Genomic DNA, 16776 nt, shown 5'->3' on the forward strand with positions numbered 1-16776 from the left:
CAAGGCTCTGCTGAATAAAACAAACTGCACAGTGCTTGCAGATCTGTGTTTTTATTACTATGTAGAGCCCAGGTAACTAAAGCAACTACACACTGCCATCATTATCGTTGCGAGTCATATGGGGGGCAGGCACTCGGGGCTTGCTTATGATGAACGCTTACATTACATTACTGAAAAGCTCGCTCCAGATGCTGTTCAATGTGCATGTCCAGGTTTCTGTTAAAGTGAAATGTGCAGAATCGCAGTCTTGGTCTGACTGCAGGAGTGAAGCATCATGGGAATTTTTTACTAGCTATTCGCCAGTAATTCTAAAAGCATTGCGGCAGTACAGCGAGACTTGTGAAAATAGCGGATTATCATGAGCGCTGCAGGACTTAACATAGGTAGGCTTGTGAAATAAGTTACATTCTCACTTAGGGTGTCATTGTCCTTTAATATGAACTCTGTACTGCAGTTTGCATATCATAACCATAGTTTGTCAGAGAAAATGAAAATAAAATAGTGTCTTGCATGGATAACACAGTAGATAACACAGCAAGGACATGTTTCAGATGCAGTTAAACGTGCAATGATTCATGCAGTTTCCTTCCTTGGGTATTGTTTTCATTGTCTTGACAATTTCTTAACATACTGCATATTTTGTTCTAAAATATTGGTTTCTGGTGTCGACTTTTCCTCATTTTAGATGATTCATACCACGAACCTGCAGAGTACACAGTCAGTTCGAGTGTGGAGAGATTAAGCATAATGGAGGTAGGTGTGTCACAAGTTTGTCCTGACTGCGGGAAGTTGTTGACTATAAAAATATTATTGGGGATGTAAACCAAAAAATTATATTTTGCCTAATGATAGACAGTATAATTCTAGGCAACATTCCAATATACAATCTAAAAACTATACATTTTGACTTAAAGGGGTTATTCACCGTTCAACAGTGCAGTTGGTTTCAGATAGTTCACCAAAAGTAAAGACTTTCTAAAAGTACTTTCTGTTTTCTATTTGTGACTGTTTTTATAATACTAAGGAGGATCACCAACTCTGGAAACTGTTCTAAATTGATACATTAGTTGATACATTTAGTTATCTTTGTCCCTGCTGAGCAGAATCCCTGGGTTTCATTACAGGCAGCTGCTAGAATTGATACAATAGTTGTTAATATCCCACAGATGCTGCTGAGAAATGTATCAACTAATGTAGCAAATTGTAACCATTCAGAATCTGCACCTGGATTACTGGAAGCAAGTCTTTATTTCTGGTAAACCATCTGAAAACAACTGGACTGGTTTGAAAAGTGAATAACCAGTTTAAAGGTATTTGTAAATACTGTATAATTGCTATTGAATGCACCATCTGTCTGTCTTTCTATTGTCTTCCAGCAAGAAAATGTACAAAGCAAGAACATTTTAGGAGAAAAAATATTTTGCTTTAACAAAATATGCATTTTAAATAAAAACTAAGCTGCAGAAGCAATATTTTTCTGTAGTTTTTAATTAGGATGGGTTAGAAAATATGTGCGTTGGGCAATTACAGATGCTGGGAGTAGGTCAAAAGCAGCTGCAGGGCCACATGCATGTTGGACATCACTTAGTAAACATAACATTAATGATAAGTGATTTGTACATTTTCTGTCCAAGGGGCATCCTGTGACAGATAAGTAAAACTGAAGCTTGTGTGTGAGACTGCAAAAGAAAAAGGCCTTCTCTAGTTGTTATATAACAGGATATGCAACTTCACATATCTTAAGTAAAACTAGTACTGACATATATGCTGTCGTACAATTTACTAGTAATGTAAAAGGAACATTGATTATTTGGCAATGATTTCGCTATAAACTGGCACATCATGTTCTGCACTGTATTTGGAAAGTCTGAACTAATTAGTGCTAAAAATGAAAATGTTGGGGGGGTTTGTACCTGCACTTGCCAGGCAGTGGAAGAGCCAGGCAGCCACATCCAGAAATGGCCAGTTCAACTGCATCTTCAAAAGAAAATGTAGAGATATCTTTAAAATCTCACTTTATTCAGGATAAAACATGATATCATGTCACCAAAGCAGTACAAAACTGTCTGACGCGTTTCATGGCAACTTGTCATTTCCTCTCAAGAGCAAACTGCCATGAGATGCTGCTGTATCAACAACTGAGGAGAAAATGCCCCAACATCAGAGTGCACTTATACAGTGGACACTGCATCTGACTGTTTGGCAGATTCAGCACGGAAATGCTAAAGTATACATTTTCGCTCCACCATCCGCCCTGTCTGTGCACCAATCGGCTATGCCATGCAACTTAGGGACACTGAGCAGAATAAAGCATATAATTCCTCTGGTGTAATACTCCAGCGGAAAAAAACACCTGATATGTAATGGCCCTTTCTCATGTCATCCCATGTTTTATCTTCAATAAGATATCCAGTGTGGCGATGAGCATCACATTCTCATTTGGAAAGTCACTGTCATTAAAACAAGGAGTGCTTAGCAATGTAAATGCCATTAGTGATATTTACCTAACAAAAAAAAAATCAAGGTATAACTTATATGGTTATTTGTCTTTATCAAAGGTCAATTTTTTTTTTACTCTAATAAATTCGAATATACTCACAACTCGAATGGGAGGTTATTTAAGAAAAAATTTGAACGTCTAATATTCGATTGAATAGTCGCGACCCGTAAATTCAAATTGAATTCGACTTGAGATTTCCCTCAGAAAAAAAACATGAAAACATGAAAAAACATATTCAAATGGTTCAATGGACCTCTGTCATTTGCTTGCAAATGAACTCAGCAGGTTTTAAGTGGCGAATATTCGAATTACAACTGTTTCCATGGTCGAGATGTGATAAAGCTCACATTCTAATTTACATTCAAATTGGGGGGATTAAAATTCAAATGTGTGAATTTTGACACAAAAAAAAATTGTATTCGAATTTACTATTAACTATTTATTTACTATTCGACCATTAATCAATCTGCCCCTTAGTTAGTATTTGTCCAGCACCTGCAAATATACTATTTCTTGGCAGCAGCAGGCCAGTGTATTCCAAAACAATGTATGTTTAATGTAAACATAAGCTCTGTGGTTCTATAGAAACCTGAATACCAGCATCTTATAGCAACTTATTTTTATTAACTTTGTTAGAGTATCACGCGCTTTATACCATTAAAAGGATGCAGTGCTTTCTATTTGAATACATACACACGCCATCTATTTATTTTTTGGGGGTTAGAGGCCCTTGTAGCTCAACTTCTTTGTCAGAATGATTCCTGTTGTAGCCAGGGTGAAAGCCCTACAAGTGGCAGAATTCTAAGTTGCCTGATAGGAAGTTCTGCTCTGCCTGCTGTATTTTAGACCTTTCAACGAGATTTCATAACTGTTAAGGGAAACTACTCTTGCCTGACTAAAACTGTACATATAGTAGCATTTGTAGTTGTAGTAGTGAATATTACCAACGTCTGGGATCTTTTGCTGTTACGTAGAATCATTTGATGTAACAGCTATATATAATGTGTATAGTAGTCCCTTAAACATAGATCTCTTTATTCAGAACAATGCATTGTAGTTTTGAGTTGTAGCTAAAGAAGTACATGCGGTGCACATTCCAGTTAGGTGCTATCACACTCTGTAAGTGCACATTGTGCTGTTGGCATCTATCTGCAGAAGTTCTTCCAGAAAACAAAATAGACTGCATGGGTGGCAGAATTTCAGCTGACCAATAAGTCAACGAGAAACTTCAAATACATATAAATCTTATTACTGCAACAGAGTGCAATTTGACATTTGCACAATGGAGGGACAATTCTACTGCTTCTTAGAAACAGCAGAGGCATTGCATTAATAACACAAAAAATAAGTTACAAACAATGTCCAGACCCTGCAAAGTCAGATTTATTACTTTAACAAATAATGCATTATTCTCCACATTTTAATGTAGTGCCTCCTCTCCTGTCTCTGAAAGGATGCTTGGCACATAGTAGCTTTTAGCTGCCTGCTCTTATGGTGTGGGCCCTAATGCTTCGGTTCCTTTTTCCAGATGGCAGGAGTGTGAACAGTGAGTGTGAGGGGTGTGTTGGATCAGCCACAATGCTGGTGGCTTTACGGATACAGCGAGTGGTGTAAATGTCCGTGATGGAAGGAAGAGAGACACCTATGATCTTCTCTGCTGTCTTCACTATACTCTATAGTGTCTTGCGCTGCATGACAGTGCAGTTCCCATCCAGACAGTGATACAGCTGCCCAGGATGCTCTCGATAGTCCCTCTATAGAAGGTTTTGAGTATGGATGGTGGGAGATGGGATTTCCTCAGCTTGCGCAGGAAGTAGAGGCGCTGTTGGGCTTTCTTGGCTAAGTAGCTGGTGTTGTGGGACCAGGTGATGTTCTCCGCCAGGTGGACACCAAGGAATTGACGATCTCCGCATTAGAGCCGTCGAATGTACAGTGGCAGGTGGTCACTCCTAGTCTTCCTAAAATCAACTACCATTTCCTTTGTTTTGTCTACATTGAGAGACAGGTTGTTGGCTCTGCACCAGTCTGTTAACCACAGCACCTCCTCTCTGTATGGTGACTCGTCATTATTGCTGATGAGACCCCCTTCGGTTGTGTCATCAGCGAACTTTATGATGTGATTTGTGCAGTGTGTGGCTGCACAGTCGTGTCAGAAAAGTGAACAGTAGAGGACTAAGCACACAGCCTTGAGGGGCTCCAATGCTCAGTGTGTTGGTTCTGGAGATGATGTTTCCAATACATGAACAGTGCATGTTCAGAAATTATCTCTGTACCGTATTGTGTGCCCTTTTACATACATCCCTAGTGTATAGTTCTCTTTATTTCCAAATAGAATGGAGATCGAGTACTGTTTGTGCTTTTCCGTGCAGACACACAATACAGTTATCCATGCACACGTCATTCCCAGAATACCTGCTGTTGCTCTCACAAATGTCAATCCCACAGATCTGGCAGCAGTAAGTATAGCGGGACATGGACACTATAGATCTCCTTGGAATGCTCTGAATTTGCAGAACGTAAAGCATTTACTGTAGTGGAACAAGCCAGAAGGAATTTGCATGCAATAGAACTAGATATCTGGATACTATGACCTCTGTCATTTGTACATTGCATGTTTTGGTGTGCCTGAGCGGAACAAGCTCTATACTAATTTTGCCATTCAGTTATCCTTAGGTTGTTCTTTATGTGTGTATTTTTATAGAATATTTTTTTGTCTCATTTAAAAATACACAGCCTCTCAGTTTCATATTGGAACTACAGTTTACCAGTAAATGAAAGATAAAACCTTTATAAAATGCTGTAGATTTACCATTTTATTACAGAAATAAATTAAAGGGATCCTGTCATCGGAAAATTGGGAAATTGACAAAATGTCTAGCCCCATGTCAGATTTCAAAATTGAATATAAAAAAATATGTTTGCTCTTTTGAGAAATGGATTTCAGTGCAGAATTCTGCTGGAGCAGCACTATTAACTGATTCATTTAAAAAAAATTTTTTTCCCATGACAGTATCCCTTTAAGGTTCTTTCCAATTATTGCTAAAATGAACATGTCTGTCTATAACTACAGTTTTTATTCATTTTCATTAATCATTATAAAAATATATGAATATATAGGTATGGGATCCATTTTCTGGAAACCTGTTATTCAGAAAGCTCAACATTGTGGAAAGAATATCTTCCATAGACTCCATTTTATCCAAAAAAATTATTTTTTTTAAAAAAATATTTCCTTTTTCCCTATAGTAATAAAACAGTACCTTGCTTGATACAAACTAAGATATCATTAATGGAAGCAAAACCAGCTTATTGCACCAGACTAAAGTTTCAACTTTGCAATAGCAGCAATGATCCAGGATTTCAAACTGTGACTGTGTCTGTGACTCTCACATGCTCAGTGGGCTCTTAGCAGCTGTTGAGATGCTTAGAGGTTGTTGCAAATTATCAAGCAGAAAATTAAGTTTGTCTGTAATATAAGTTGATGCTACAAAACTGATTATTAAATTCTGATGCTAGTTGCACTGGTTTCTGTTCTGTCATGTAGTAATTATCTGTATTAATTACTAATCAGCCTTATATTGTGACATTTATATTCTATGTGTACTGTATATTGTGAGTGGGTCCCTAAGCTCAGTAAGTGACAGCAGCACAGAGCATGTGCAGTGAATCAGCAGAAGAAAAGATGGGGAGCTACTGGGGCATCTTTGGAGACACAGATCTTCCCTGCTAAAGGACTGTGGTTGCCTTGGGCTGGTACAGAAGCCCAAAACATAATGTACAACATTTCTAGCTAAGCTTTAGTTCTCCTTTAATCTAACTAAACACAAATACACTAATGTATTATGAAGAGTAATTTGTAGTGCACAGTGTCTCTGAAGCCTGGGACACATGCGTGTTTGGCACAGGTGACCAGTAAATTCTACCTTCTGATTTGTTGTTATGGGTTACTGCCCCTGGGCAAACTTAGTGACTTTTATTACATAAACCTCTAAAAGTTAAATTAAAGTGAATTCTCCTTTAAATTATTAAGGTGAAAGTGGCATGCTTAGTGTTCAGTGTTTGAGTCATGGTTATTTTGCCGTAGCACTCGGGAATTCTGCATGGGCATTAAAGTCAGTTACATTAAATGGTATTATACTGTATTATATATTTTCAGCCAAACATCTGCCCATATGCTCTGAATTGGACACATTTTTATAGTGCATCTGTAAAAATTTGGCCAATGATCATTAGTTACTGCTGTATATATACAGTCATATGGAAAAGTATGGGAACCCCTCTTAATTCTTTGGAGTTTTGTTTATCATTGACTGAGCTTTCAATTTGCAACTTCCTTTAATAAATAACATGCCTTATGGAAACAGTAGTATTTCAGCAATGACATTAAGTTTATTGGATTAACAGAAAATATGCATCATGACAAAATTGGACAGGTGCATAAATTTGGGCACCCCAACAGAGATATTACATCAATACTTAGTCAGGGGCGATCCTACCCAATTTGCCACCCGAGGCGGCCTTCATTTTTGCCGCCACGTCGCAAGTGCAGAGAGCGCAATTGTGCTCTCTGCACTAGAAGAGCCGAATTTCCGGGTTTAAAACTGGAAATTCCACTCTTAGTTACCAGGAGCGGCATTTTTGCCCCCCCCCGGCAACCAGGGGGCTCTGCCGCCTGAGGCGAGTGCCTTAACTCGCCTCATTGGCGGAGCACCCCTGTACTTAGTGGAGCCTCCTTTTGTAAATGTAACAGCCTCTAGACGCCTCCTATATCCTTTGATGAGTGTCTGGATTCTGGATGGTGGTATTTTTGACCATTTGTCCATACAAAATCTCTCCAGTTCAGTTAATTTGATGACTGCCGAGCATCCCATAGATTTTCGATGATATTCAAGTCAGGGGACTGTGATGGCCATTCCAGAATATTGTACTTCTCCCTCTGCATAAATGCCTGTAGATTTCGAAGTGTGTTTAGGGTCACTTCAACTTGGTGACTGATGCTTGAACATTATTCTGCAGAATTTGTTGAAATTGGGTTGAATCAGGTCCGGATTGAGAATTAAAATAGGCCCTGGCATTTCAGGTACACAGAGGCCCAATCAGCCCACTCAGAGGCCCAAACAGCCCCCACCAGCCCACTAAATACTGACTTTCTATGGGACCTTATAGCAGCCCCTCTGGCATTTGCCAGAGCCCACAGATTGCCAGTCCGGGCCTGGGTTGAATTAATCCGACCCTCGACTTTAACAAGGGCCCCAGTCCCTGAACTAGCCACACAGCCCCACAGCATGATGGAACCTCCACCAAATTTGACAGTAGGTAGCAGCTGTTTATCTTGGAATGCAGTGTTCTTCTTCCTCCATGCAAAGCACTTTTTGTTATGAACAAATAACTACATTTTTGTCTCATCAGTCCAAAGCACTTTGTTTCAAAATGACTGTGGCTTGTCTAAATGAGCTTTTGCATACAACACGTGACTCTGTTTGTGGCCTGAGTGCAGAAAGGGCTTCTTTCTCATCACCCTGCCATACAGATGTTCTTTGTGCAAATTGCTCTGAATTGTAGAAAGATGTACACATCATTCTACAATTCAAATTAGCATGCATTCAAATTAGCAAAATTACAAGGGTACCTACATTTTTGCACAGCCAGTTTTTCACATTTGATTTAATTTCATACAACTGAATACTGCTTTTACTAAAAATCTTTGTTCAGAAAACACACCTGTTCCTGGGAAATGAAAGACATACAAAGACATTGTTATCTTTTTTGTTGAAAGTGGAGTCAATTATTATGCAGGCTGAGAGAGGTTCACAAATGTTTTCATATGACTGTATATTGATGGGTGAATCTGTGCAGAAATATTTGTGAAATGCATTGAAGTCAATGGGCGTCAAAATAATTTTGACATGCGTCAGTTTTTATGCACGCCAATTTTTTTTGACACGGCAGCTAATTGTTGCCACAGTTTTGCGAATTCATTCGCTTGTGGTGAAACACAGGAATTCTCCGCAAATTAGTGTCTGCCAAATTTATTCGCTATCACTATGCTAGGAAGTTGTTCAGGTCTTTAATCAGTCAAAAATGGCGCAAACATGGTCGATAATGTTCGCAAAGGGCTTTATCAACCTTTTCTATTTCCTCAAAAATGTATTTGTAACTTAATTAAATAGGAAGACTTATGAAAAGTGCATAGTATGCTTGTGCTAAAATCACTGCAAGAGGACTATTTCATGTATCTCTGTTTAAAGGTTAAAGTTGGCATATATTTTATTGTTTGAACACTGTTTTCTGTTCAGGCACCGGATATCTGAGCTCAACATAGCCAGAAAGGCTCCTAGCTCTTTCTAACCATTCATTGTGCTCAGCTATGGGTGGTTGTTATGTGGGAGGAAACATGCATGTTTGCTTGTGTAATGTGTGGTTGTTATGTGGAAGGAAACATGCATGTTTGCTTGTGTAATTCTTACAAATTGTGGTTATCAGTGAGATTCTGTATACACACTATAAATAGAGTAGGGACAAACTGCACCAGGGATTTGGCCCTTAAATTAATGTCACAACTGGCAGGCACAACGTTTGTTCACAGTTGATGTCTTAAAAAAATAAAATCTCAAATTTGAATGTGCAAATTATGGTTTAGATTCAAATATTTGGCCAAATCAGTTCTGTACGATCACTAAAAAATTATGTAGCTAGTGTATCCTTATAATAAAGTACAGTAAGTAATTTAATAAAAGGTGCATTTACCAGAAGTCTAGTAACCCACAGCAACTGAACATAAGGTAACCTTCGATCTTCAGCTAAACCAAATATCTCATTTGTTGCTGCAGTTTTATGGGCAAACAGTACAGAAAGCATGACAAGCATTTAATTCAAGCCAAACATTTTACACATGTAAGAATAGAAAACTCTAATATCTGCAGTTAAATTGCACTCTTTGTGCATAATTATATATTTTTTTCCTTATACAAATAAGTGGGTTATGCTTTTGGTTGGTCCTGCATGATGCCTGAAATGAACATTAGGAATGGTTTTGATACATCCAGACCTGTCATCGCTGACAGCAATTAGTAACTGCTTCATTTTCTTCTTCCGCAGGATGAATCAGCACAGGTCTCTTCCCAGCCATGTAAAATCCATGTGCTAATTTTGGTGCTTCATGGAGGCAATATTTTAGACACAGGCTGTGGAGATCAAAATTCAAAGCAGGGTGACGTCAACACCATTAACTCTGTGTTTGATACAGTAATGAGGGTCCATTACCCAGCTGCATTAGGACACATTGTAGTCAAGCTTGTTCCTTGCCCAGCTATCTGTGCTGAAGCCTTTTCACTGGTATCCAGGTGAGTATCATTTGTTGGTGCCTATATTTCTGCTCCTCCCCAAATTCTCTTTCATAAAGTGATTTACTTGTTCGTTGCCATTCCTCATTTTTACCCAGATGCAAAAATATTCATACCAAAAGTCCCAGTTAAAAGCAATGGACGTCTTTTCTCCCTAACCTGGCCTCTATCCAGTGGGCCGTGCTCTCTTTTGGATAGGGAAAATGCCTAAAACTATTACCGTATATACTCGAGTATAAGCCGACCCGAGTATAAGCTGAGGTACCTAATTTACCTAAGAAAACTGGGAAAATTTATTGACTCTAGTATAAGCCTAGGGTGAGAAATTAATTTTAGGACATGGCCAATTTAAATTTTTTTCTTACTATATTTTTTTCTCCTTCACTGATCCTTTTTAATTATTTTTAACATTATTTCTCTGCCTTCATTTTCTATGCAATTTGCCCTCTTTGTATTTCCATGTGTCATTCTCTTTTACACAGTACATGAACAGTTCTCCCTCATTATGTCAAATGTACAATTCTTCCACCACCCACTTTTTTTATTTTAATGTTATCTAAACCACCTGCTTCTATTTCCTTTTATGCCTAAGATGCCATATATATCTGCTTTCCCTGTACCTTTGCCCCCTCCCCACCATCCACAAATAGCTTGTGTCTAGAGTCTAGTACTTTTTCCACTGTGCCTTTCTTCTTCAGACTTGACATGCTTGTAATTTACAGTCATGGTGTGACCTATGTAGTACAACAAACCTGGAGGAGCACATTGTACAAAAGAGATAAACTCTGGCCCCAGCCAAATTATCAATCACTAAGCTACGTGGATCGGTTGCTTCTAGCTGAACTCTGGCTCTGACACTGATCAGTCACTGTGCAACAGCAGAAACTCCGTACCGATCTGCTCCGTGACTCCAAAAGTGTCCGACTGCGGCCAGAGTTCAGTAGAGGATTACATATGCCAAAATGATTGCACTGAAGTGGTTTGTTGAAAAAGAAGGCAAACGGAAGGTAAAAGACTTACCACATTACTCATTTACAAAGCTACACCCCCAGTCATCCACTCGTTCTGGCCCTGCCTGTCCTAGTCTTAAACACATTACGTTTAAGAAACTCAACGCCAGCCTATATCTCACTTACCATCCACGTGTGCCAAGGTTGTCTTACTTGCGGGAGGAGCGCGCAAAGTTTCTGGAAACTGGGCCCCTAAAACAAGGTGGTTGTGGGTAATCCAGCCCTGCGAGTACTGAGTGACAAGAGCTGAGAGGGGAGGGGCTGAGGGATAAGGAAACAGAATCAAGCCACGAGGGGGGAGAAGTATGGGCAGCACGAAGGAGTCACTGCACGCTACAATCAGTGAGTAAGCAGAAACTTTTTAGCTGACTCGAGTATAAGCCGAGGTAGACTTTTTCAGCACATTTTGGGTGCTGAAAAACTCGGCTTATACTCGAGTATATACGGTAATATGTTCTTGTGATATGTAGGTTAAACTGCTTTGTTCCTTAATGACAATGTTTTAGATACATTTCCCAACTTTTGCTTGGGGCTATTCAGTTTCCTGCAGTCCGCCTGTGGTTAATTTGGTTTCCTTTTTGTACACACCAGAAATGAGTTATAATAGTTATCTGGTTCACTTCCATGATATTATAGAAATCCCCTCCACTCTGCATTTATTTGTAAAGTACTTTAATTTATTCATTACCAGTTAATATTAATCATTCATCTTAATCCCTGCCCCAGTGGAGCCCTGTTTACTTGCAGTGCAGCAGATATTGTAAACCTACAACCCCTAGTATCCCAGTCGCAGATAAGGGCCAGTCGTGGATTCTGGGATTTGAAGTTTAAGCTGGTGTATGGTACTAGACATGGGAGGTGTTCCTCAAATGCATCCGTGCATTATTAACTACCTGGAAATCTAGCCCTTCACCTTTGTACCCAATAAATGGCACATTTAGTGCATATTAGCAACCTATGGCTTGTTTTTGTTTTTTGACATTTATTACTGGTTTCTGCATTTGTCTTATCCTCTTTGGTCTGGGGCCTTTTTGTATATGTCATTGACAGACATATGTACAGTCCTTTATAAAGCACTGGTCTTTTAAGACAGTTTAGGAAAGTTTTATTTTTTTTTGCACTGATTTTCTTTTTAACACTTGTATAAATGATAGCACAAAACCTTTCATAGAAAATACAAATGGTATGTGCTTAGTCCCTCTCTAGGCACCAGTATAAAATAACAATTAACTTGCCTTTAATTCTTCAGACCAGTGAAACTGAATTGGATGTTTATGTTTGCAGCTTGAGTCCCTACAGTTATGATGAAGGCTGCTTGTCCAATAGCCAGGATCACATACCATTAGCTGCCCTTCCACTTTTGGCCACCTCATCCCCACAGTACCTTGAAGCAGTGGCCACTGTGATTCATCGAGCCAACCAGGTCTACTCCGAGTTCACCAAGTCACAGGAAGGCATGTCTTTCACTGGACAGGTAAAATGGACAGGATATGTGGGGGTGGAGACAAGTTTTATATAGATTTCCCTAGAATATTTAAGGGAGCATAATGTTTCTAGAAATAAAAAAAAATTCACACGCAATTGAATGCATTTTAACACTTGCAATGCAGTTGTGGCTGGAGCAAATTCTCGTACACCTACAGTTAGGCTGGAATTATGGGAATAATGCTACATTAGTAAAACATGGTGAATTGCAACCAGAATTGCATTTTGCACACTGCACTTGCAGTGACCCCTCATGTGTTTATAAACGTGCTTCTGCTTGAATCTGTCACATGGTATATCTGAATCATTGGTGGTGAAAGATACCTCTGTGGATGAGAAATTCCTTATATAAACTGCTTATTTCCCTTTACTCAAAGGAATGGCTGATGGTCAACAAATTAATTTGTTCCTGCTCTTCAACTCCCCATGAAATTCATTTTCAGTCACTTAAACTTCAACAACATACAACAAAACCTACATTCATTTATCATAATTTAACTGGGAAGTATGTCACTTCATGCAACATTCCACAGCAGGTGAAAGCTTTTTGTTTTATAGAATTCTAATAACAAATGTTCCCACCACACACTGAGTTAGTCTACACTATATAGCCTGACTTATTTGCTCCAGGTATAAACCAGTATCGCCAGTGTTTATGAAATTCCTCACTCTATGTATTCCATGTAGCTTTTGAGCCACTTGCAGTGGGAGTCTTGCTACTGTGGTGCTTTTTATTGTTTATTACAGTAAAACAAAATACCACATATGTAAACATCACTTCCTGGCAGCAATGAGCCTCATAAACAAAGTGAGAGTGTTTATATACACAGAGCCATTGTCCACATACATAATTCTTGCTCTGTATTTCAGGTGTGCTTAGTTGGAGATTGTGTTGGAGGAATCCTGGGATTTGATGCCTTATGTTATAGCAATCAGACTGTGTCAGAGAGCCAGAATAGCAGCCGAAGAGGAAGTGTTGTGAGTGTGCAGGTAATATAGACGGCTCAGTGCAACTCATATGCTTCACTATATCCCCTGTACTTTTACATGTAATTATTTGCTGAATATATTATTTTCTTATGGTTTACAATTTATAAAAAAATAAAGTTCTGTAGTCACATTATATAAAAACTTAAAATTTTCTGCTACCCTTAGTAAATGATGACACTATAAAAATGGATCAGAATTGTTGGCACAGCAGGCATACCCTGGCATCCATCTTGATGAGTTATTTGCTGAAATCAATGTGCCCAGTAGTAAGGTTTGAAAAAAATAGCAGCATAGACGTCTGTATTTATGACACACATAATAGTGGATGATAAGGCATATAGACTGCATAGACACACACACTGCTTTATCTATGTAACGCAGGTTATGTTGTGCATCTGCATACATTTCAGCTATAGTGTTACCTATTAAAGAAATGTAGAACAAACAATGACAATGTTTGTGAATCTAGTATCCACAAACTGGAATATTTATAGTGTGAACTGATTGCAATACAGCTTGTATACACAGATCGTTCCTTTTTATAGGATTTTTAAGTTTATACATACAAGTGTGGGGTCCATTATCCGGAAACCCATTATTTAGAAAGATCAGAATTAAGGGAAGGCTGTCCAAAGCTCCATTTTAATTACATCATTCAAATGTTTAAAAAATAATTCCCTGTAATAATACAACAGTGCCATGTACTTGATCCAAACTAAGATATAATTGATCCTTACTTTATCCAAAACAATTCTTTTGGCTTTAATTAATGTTTAAATTGTTTTTGGTAGACTTTAAGTACTGCAATCCAAATTACAGAAAGACCCCCTTATCCAGAAAACCTCAGGTCCTGAGCATTCTAACATAACTAATCTTGGTTCCTCACTGACTGAATTTTTGAAAAAATAAAAATCCTTAATTTTATGTGATGGTTTTGTTTCACTGAGATCTCTGAATAGTAAAATAACACACAATTCAAATGTCCTTTTTCTGTGTAATAATAAAAGTGATTTGTACTTAATGGTAACCAAGTAACATAAATCTATATTGGCGCTAAAACAATGCTTAATGTTTACATTTTTTAGTAGGCTGAGTAGAGTATTTTGACCCAAATTAAAGAAAGATCCCTTATGTTGAAAACCCCAGGCCCCAAGCATACCAAAATATAGATCCCAAACCTCTATCCACATAATAAATATCCTGTGTACAGTCAAAACTGTGACCTCTGTGTAGTAGTGTAATTTATGGAACATTGTCCTAATGATAAAACAGGTTATTTTGCTCTTTAAAACTACAGTAACTGTGCTTTGTTACCTATGACAACCAGACAAGTTTAAATTCTGCCATAATGATTGCTATTGTCCTATTCTGGATGTATTCCAGGACACAGATCTTCTTTCTCCAGGCATTAGTGTCAACAACAGCTACTGCTCAACAAGTTCAAATCTGGAAACCAGTCGGCACCTGAGTCGAAGCAATATTGACATACCTCGGAGCAATTGTGAGGACCCAAAGAGACAGCTACCACGAAAGCGGAGTGATTCCTCCACGTATGAACTGGATACCATCAAGCAGCATCAAGCATTCCTGTCCAGGTAAGAGATTCTAAGGCCAATTCCCCAAATTCTTGACACAAAGGACAACTCACATACATTCTGATTAATACATCAGGAAGACGTTTTAGAAAAACAACATAGCTGGATGCATAGAGATATAATAATAGCTAGAAGCAATGTATTCTTGTCCCAAAGAACCAAAGAACTATTACATATATATACAGTATATCTATGATTTATCATTTTAACCTGCCTCTTTTTTATTTACTTGTAAGTTTTGTTTTTATTAATTTCTTTTACAATTGTCCTAACTTCATGATGTATTTGCTTTCCTTATAGTCCATAACATTGTCATAAAACAGCAAAATATATCTAAATAATCATACATTTCCAATTGATAGAAATGATTCTATTATATCTGCCGTCAATGCTATTGCTGTAAATGGCCTCCTTTTTGTAGACATTATTTTGGCCTGTCATACTTAATTTTCATCTGTGTGCTTTGGCCTGAATAGACAATGCGTTGGGTAAGGCTTAATAATGTACAGTGGTAGAAGAAAAAGACAAGGCTATAACAATGCTCAGAAATGAAGAAAGAACTGTTAATGGCATTGTGCTTCTCTGGATTTTGGGGCAGTAAACAGTGATTTGACACTGATTTTATAGTGTTATGCATTCTAGGAGTATTAGTGAAAGTGAAAGGAAGCTGGCACTGCATCAGTACTGATACATTTTGGCTTTGCACTTATACTGTATTCTTGGTGCTTTAAACATGATGTAGATACTGCATATGCGCTCCTATGGACTCAGAAGCATAACTGGCATGTATTTATATAGATCCTAGCAAAGGTAGTGCCCACTAAGCAATCAAATATTTAATTAGTCAATTTTAATTTATAAATGAATGTCCCATATAAATCTATGATTGCCCAAGGCATAAACTTAGCTAGTACAGTATAAAAAAAGAGATGTTCTTCCTCTTACCATGTGCAGTAAAAATTGTATTATGTGACAAATTAATACCTTTATCGTACTCGTCTTCCCTATGGAGTGGTAATGAAATATCAGTCATTGATATATCAACCCCCTAGATTTACCCAAGTTTTTAAATAGATGGCTAACATTCACATCTGATATTCCGGTACAAATCAGAGGGTGTATCCCAAATTATACTGTATATGTGTTATTTGATTCAAAATGTTTGTAACCTTTTGGGCAGATATATGAAAAAAAAATTAGCAGAGGATAATAACTGTTATTTGGCCCGTTGTTTGCGCTCAGCTTCTAAAAAGATTTCTTTTGGAGACCTCTTGTGCATCCATGATCCAAAGGAATAATAGATTATGTTGTGCATGTAACACAGGGGCTATTGTTGTTGGCTGCAGATGATGTATTATGTGTCTTTGTGTGTATTCAGTTTGCACTCTAGTGTCCTAAGAAATGACCCAGGATCCCGAAGGTCAAGTAGCTCTACAATGCTGGATGGTGGCAATATTGGGAAGTTTGACTTTGACATCACTGACTTCTTCCTGTTTGGATCCCCACTGGGCCTAGTTCTGGCTCTCAGAAAAACAGTGATTCCACTCTTAGATGGTAAGCCCTAGAGAGAGTCTGCCACACTTGTACACCTATTTCATCCATCTTATTTCTAGATTACCTAACTGCTTGTTACCCATCTCTACTGACCTGTTTCCCAACACCTCTCTCGTTCGTTCCTCAAACGCTCACATTCAAGACTTTGTGAGGGCTGCACCACATCTCTGGAATTCTCTCCCATATTGTGTCCAACTTTCTCCCAATCTTTCTGTTTTCAAAAGATTTCATAAAACACATTTATTTTGAGAAGCGTACCCTAATTTAGTCTAGCATAACTGCAGTGTATTGCTAAATGC

General features: G+C 38.2%; 1 protein-coding gene and 1 long non-coding RNA gene across 9 annotated transcripts in view; one reads left to right on the plus strand and one right to left on the minus strand.

The window, feature by feature from the left end:
* The window catches only part of pitpnm2.S (phosphatidylinositol transfer protein membrane associated 2 S homeolog), a 155835-nt gene that overhangs the window by 111014 nt on the left and 28045 nt on the right, over positions 1–16776 (plus strand). For 7 of the 8 annotated variants that reach the window (XM_041580356.1, XM_041580353.1, XM_041580354.1 and 4 more), the window contains 6 exons: positions 686–753; positions 9599–9843; positions 12138–12327; positions 13209–13328; positions 14712–14923; positions 16302–16477. In XM_041580356.1, coding sequence (XP_041436290.1) covers positions 686–753; positions 9599–9843; positions 12138–12327; positions 13209–13328; positions 14712–14923; positions 16302–16477 — 1011 coding nt within the window. Of the gene's footprint in view, positions 1–685; positions 754–4869; positions 4957–9598; positions 9844–12137; positions 12328–13208; positions 13329–14711; positions 14924–16301; positions 16478–16776 lie in introns of all 8 variants that reach the window. The other variant, XM_041580360.1, reaches the window with a different exon arrangement.
* Positions 422–11216, minus strand: LOC121399493. The gene is made up of 3 exons (XR_005965076.1): positions 10980–11216; positions 1914–1977; positions 422–703 (listed from the first exon to the last, which is right to left on the minus strand). It is a non-coding gene; the product is annotated as an uncharacterized LOC121399493 (long non-coding RNA).

Source organism: Xenopus laevis, chromosome 1S (assembly GCF_017654675.1).
Source record: "Xenopus laevis strain J_2021 chromosome 1S, Xenopus_laevis_v10.1, whole genome shotgun sequence".
Lineage (NCBI taxonomy): Eukaryota > Metazoa > Chordata > Amphibia > Anura > Pipidae > Xenopus > Xenopus laevis.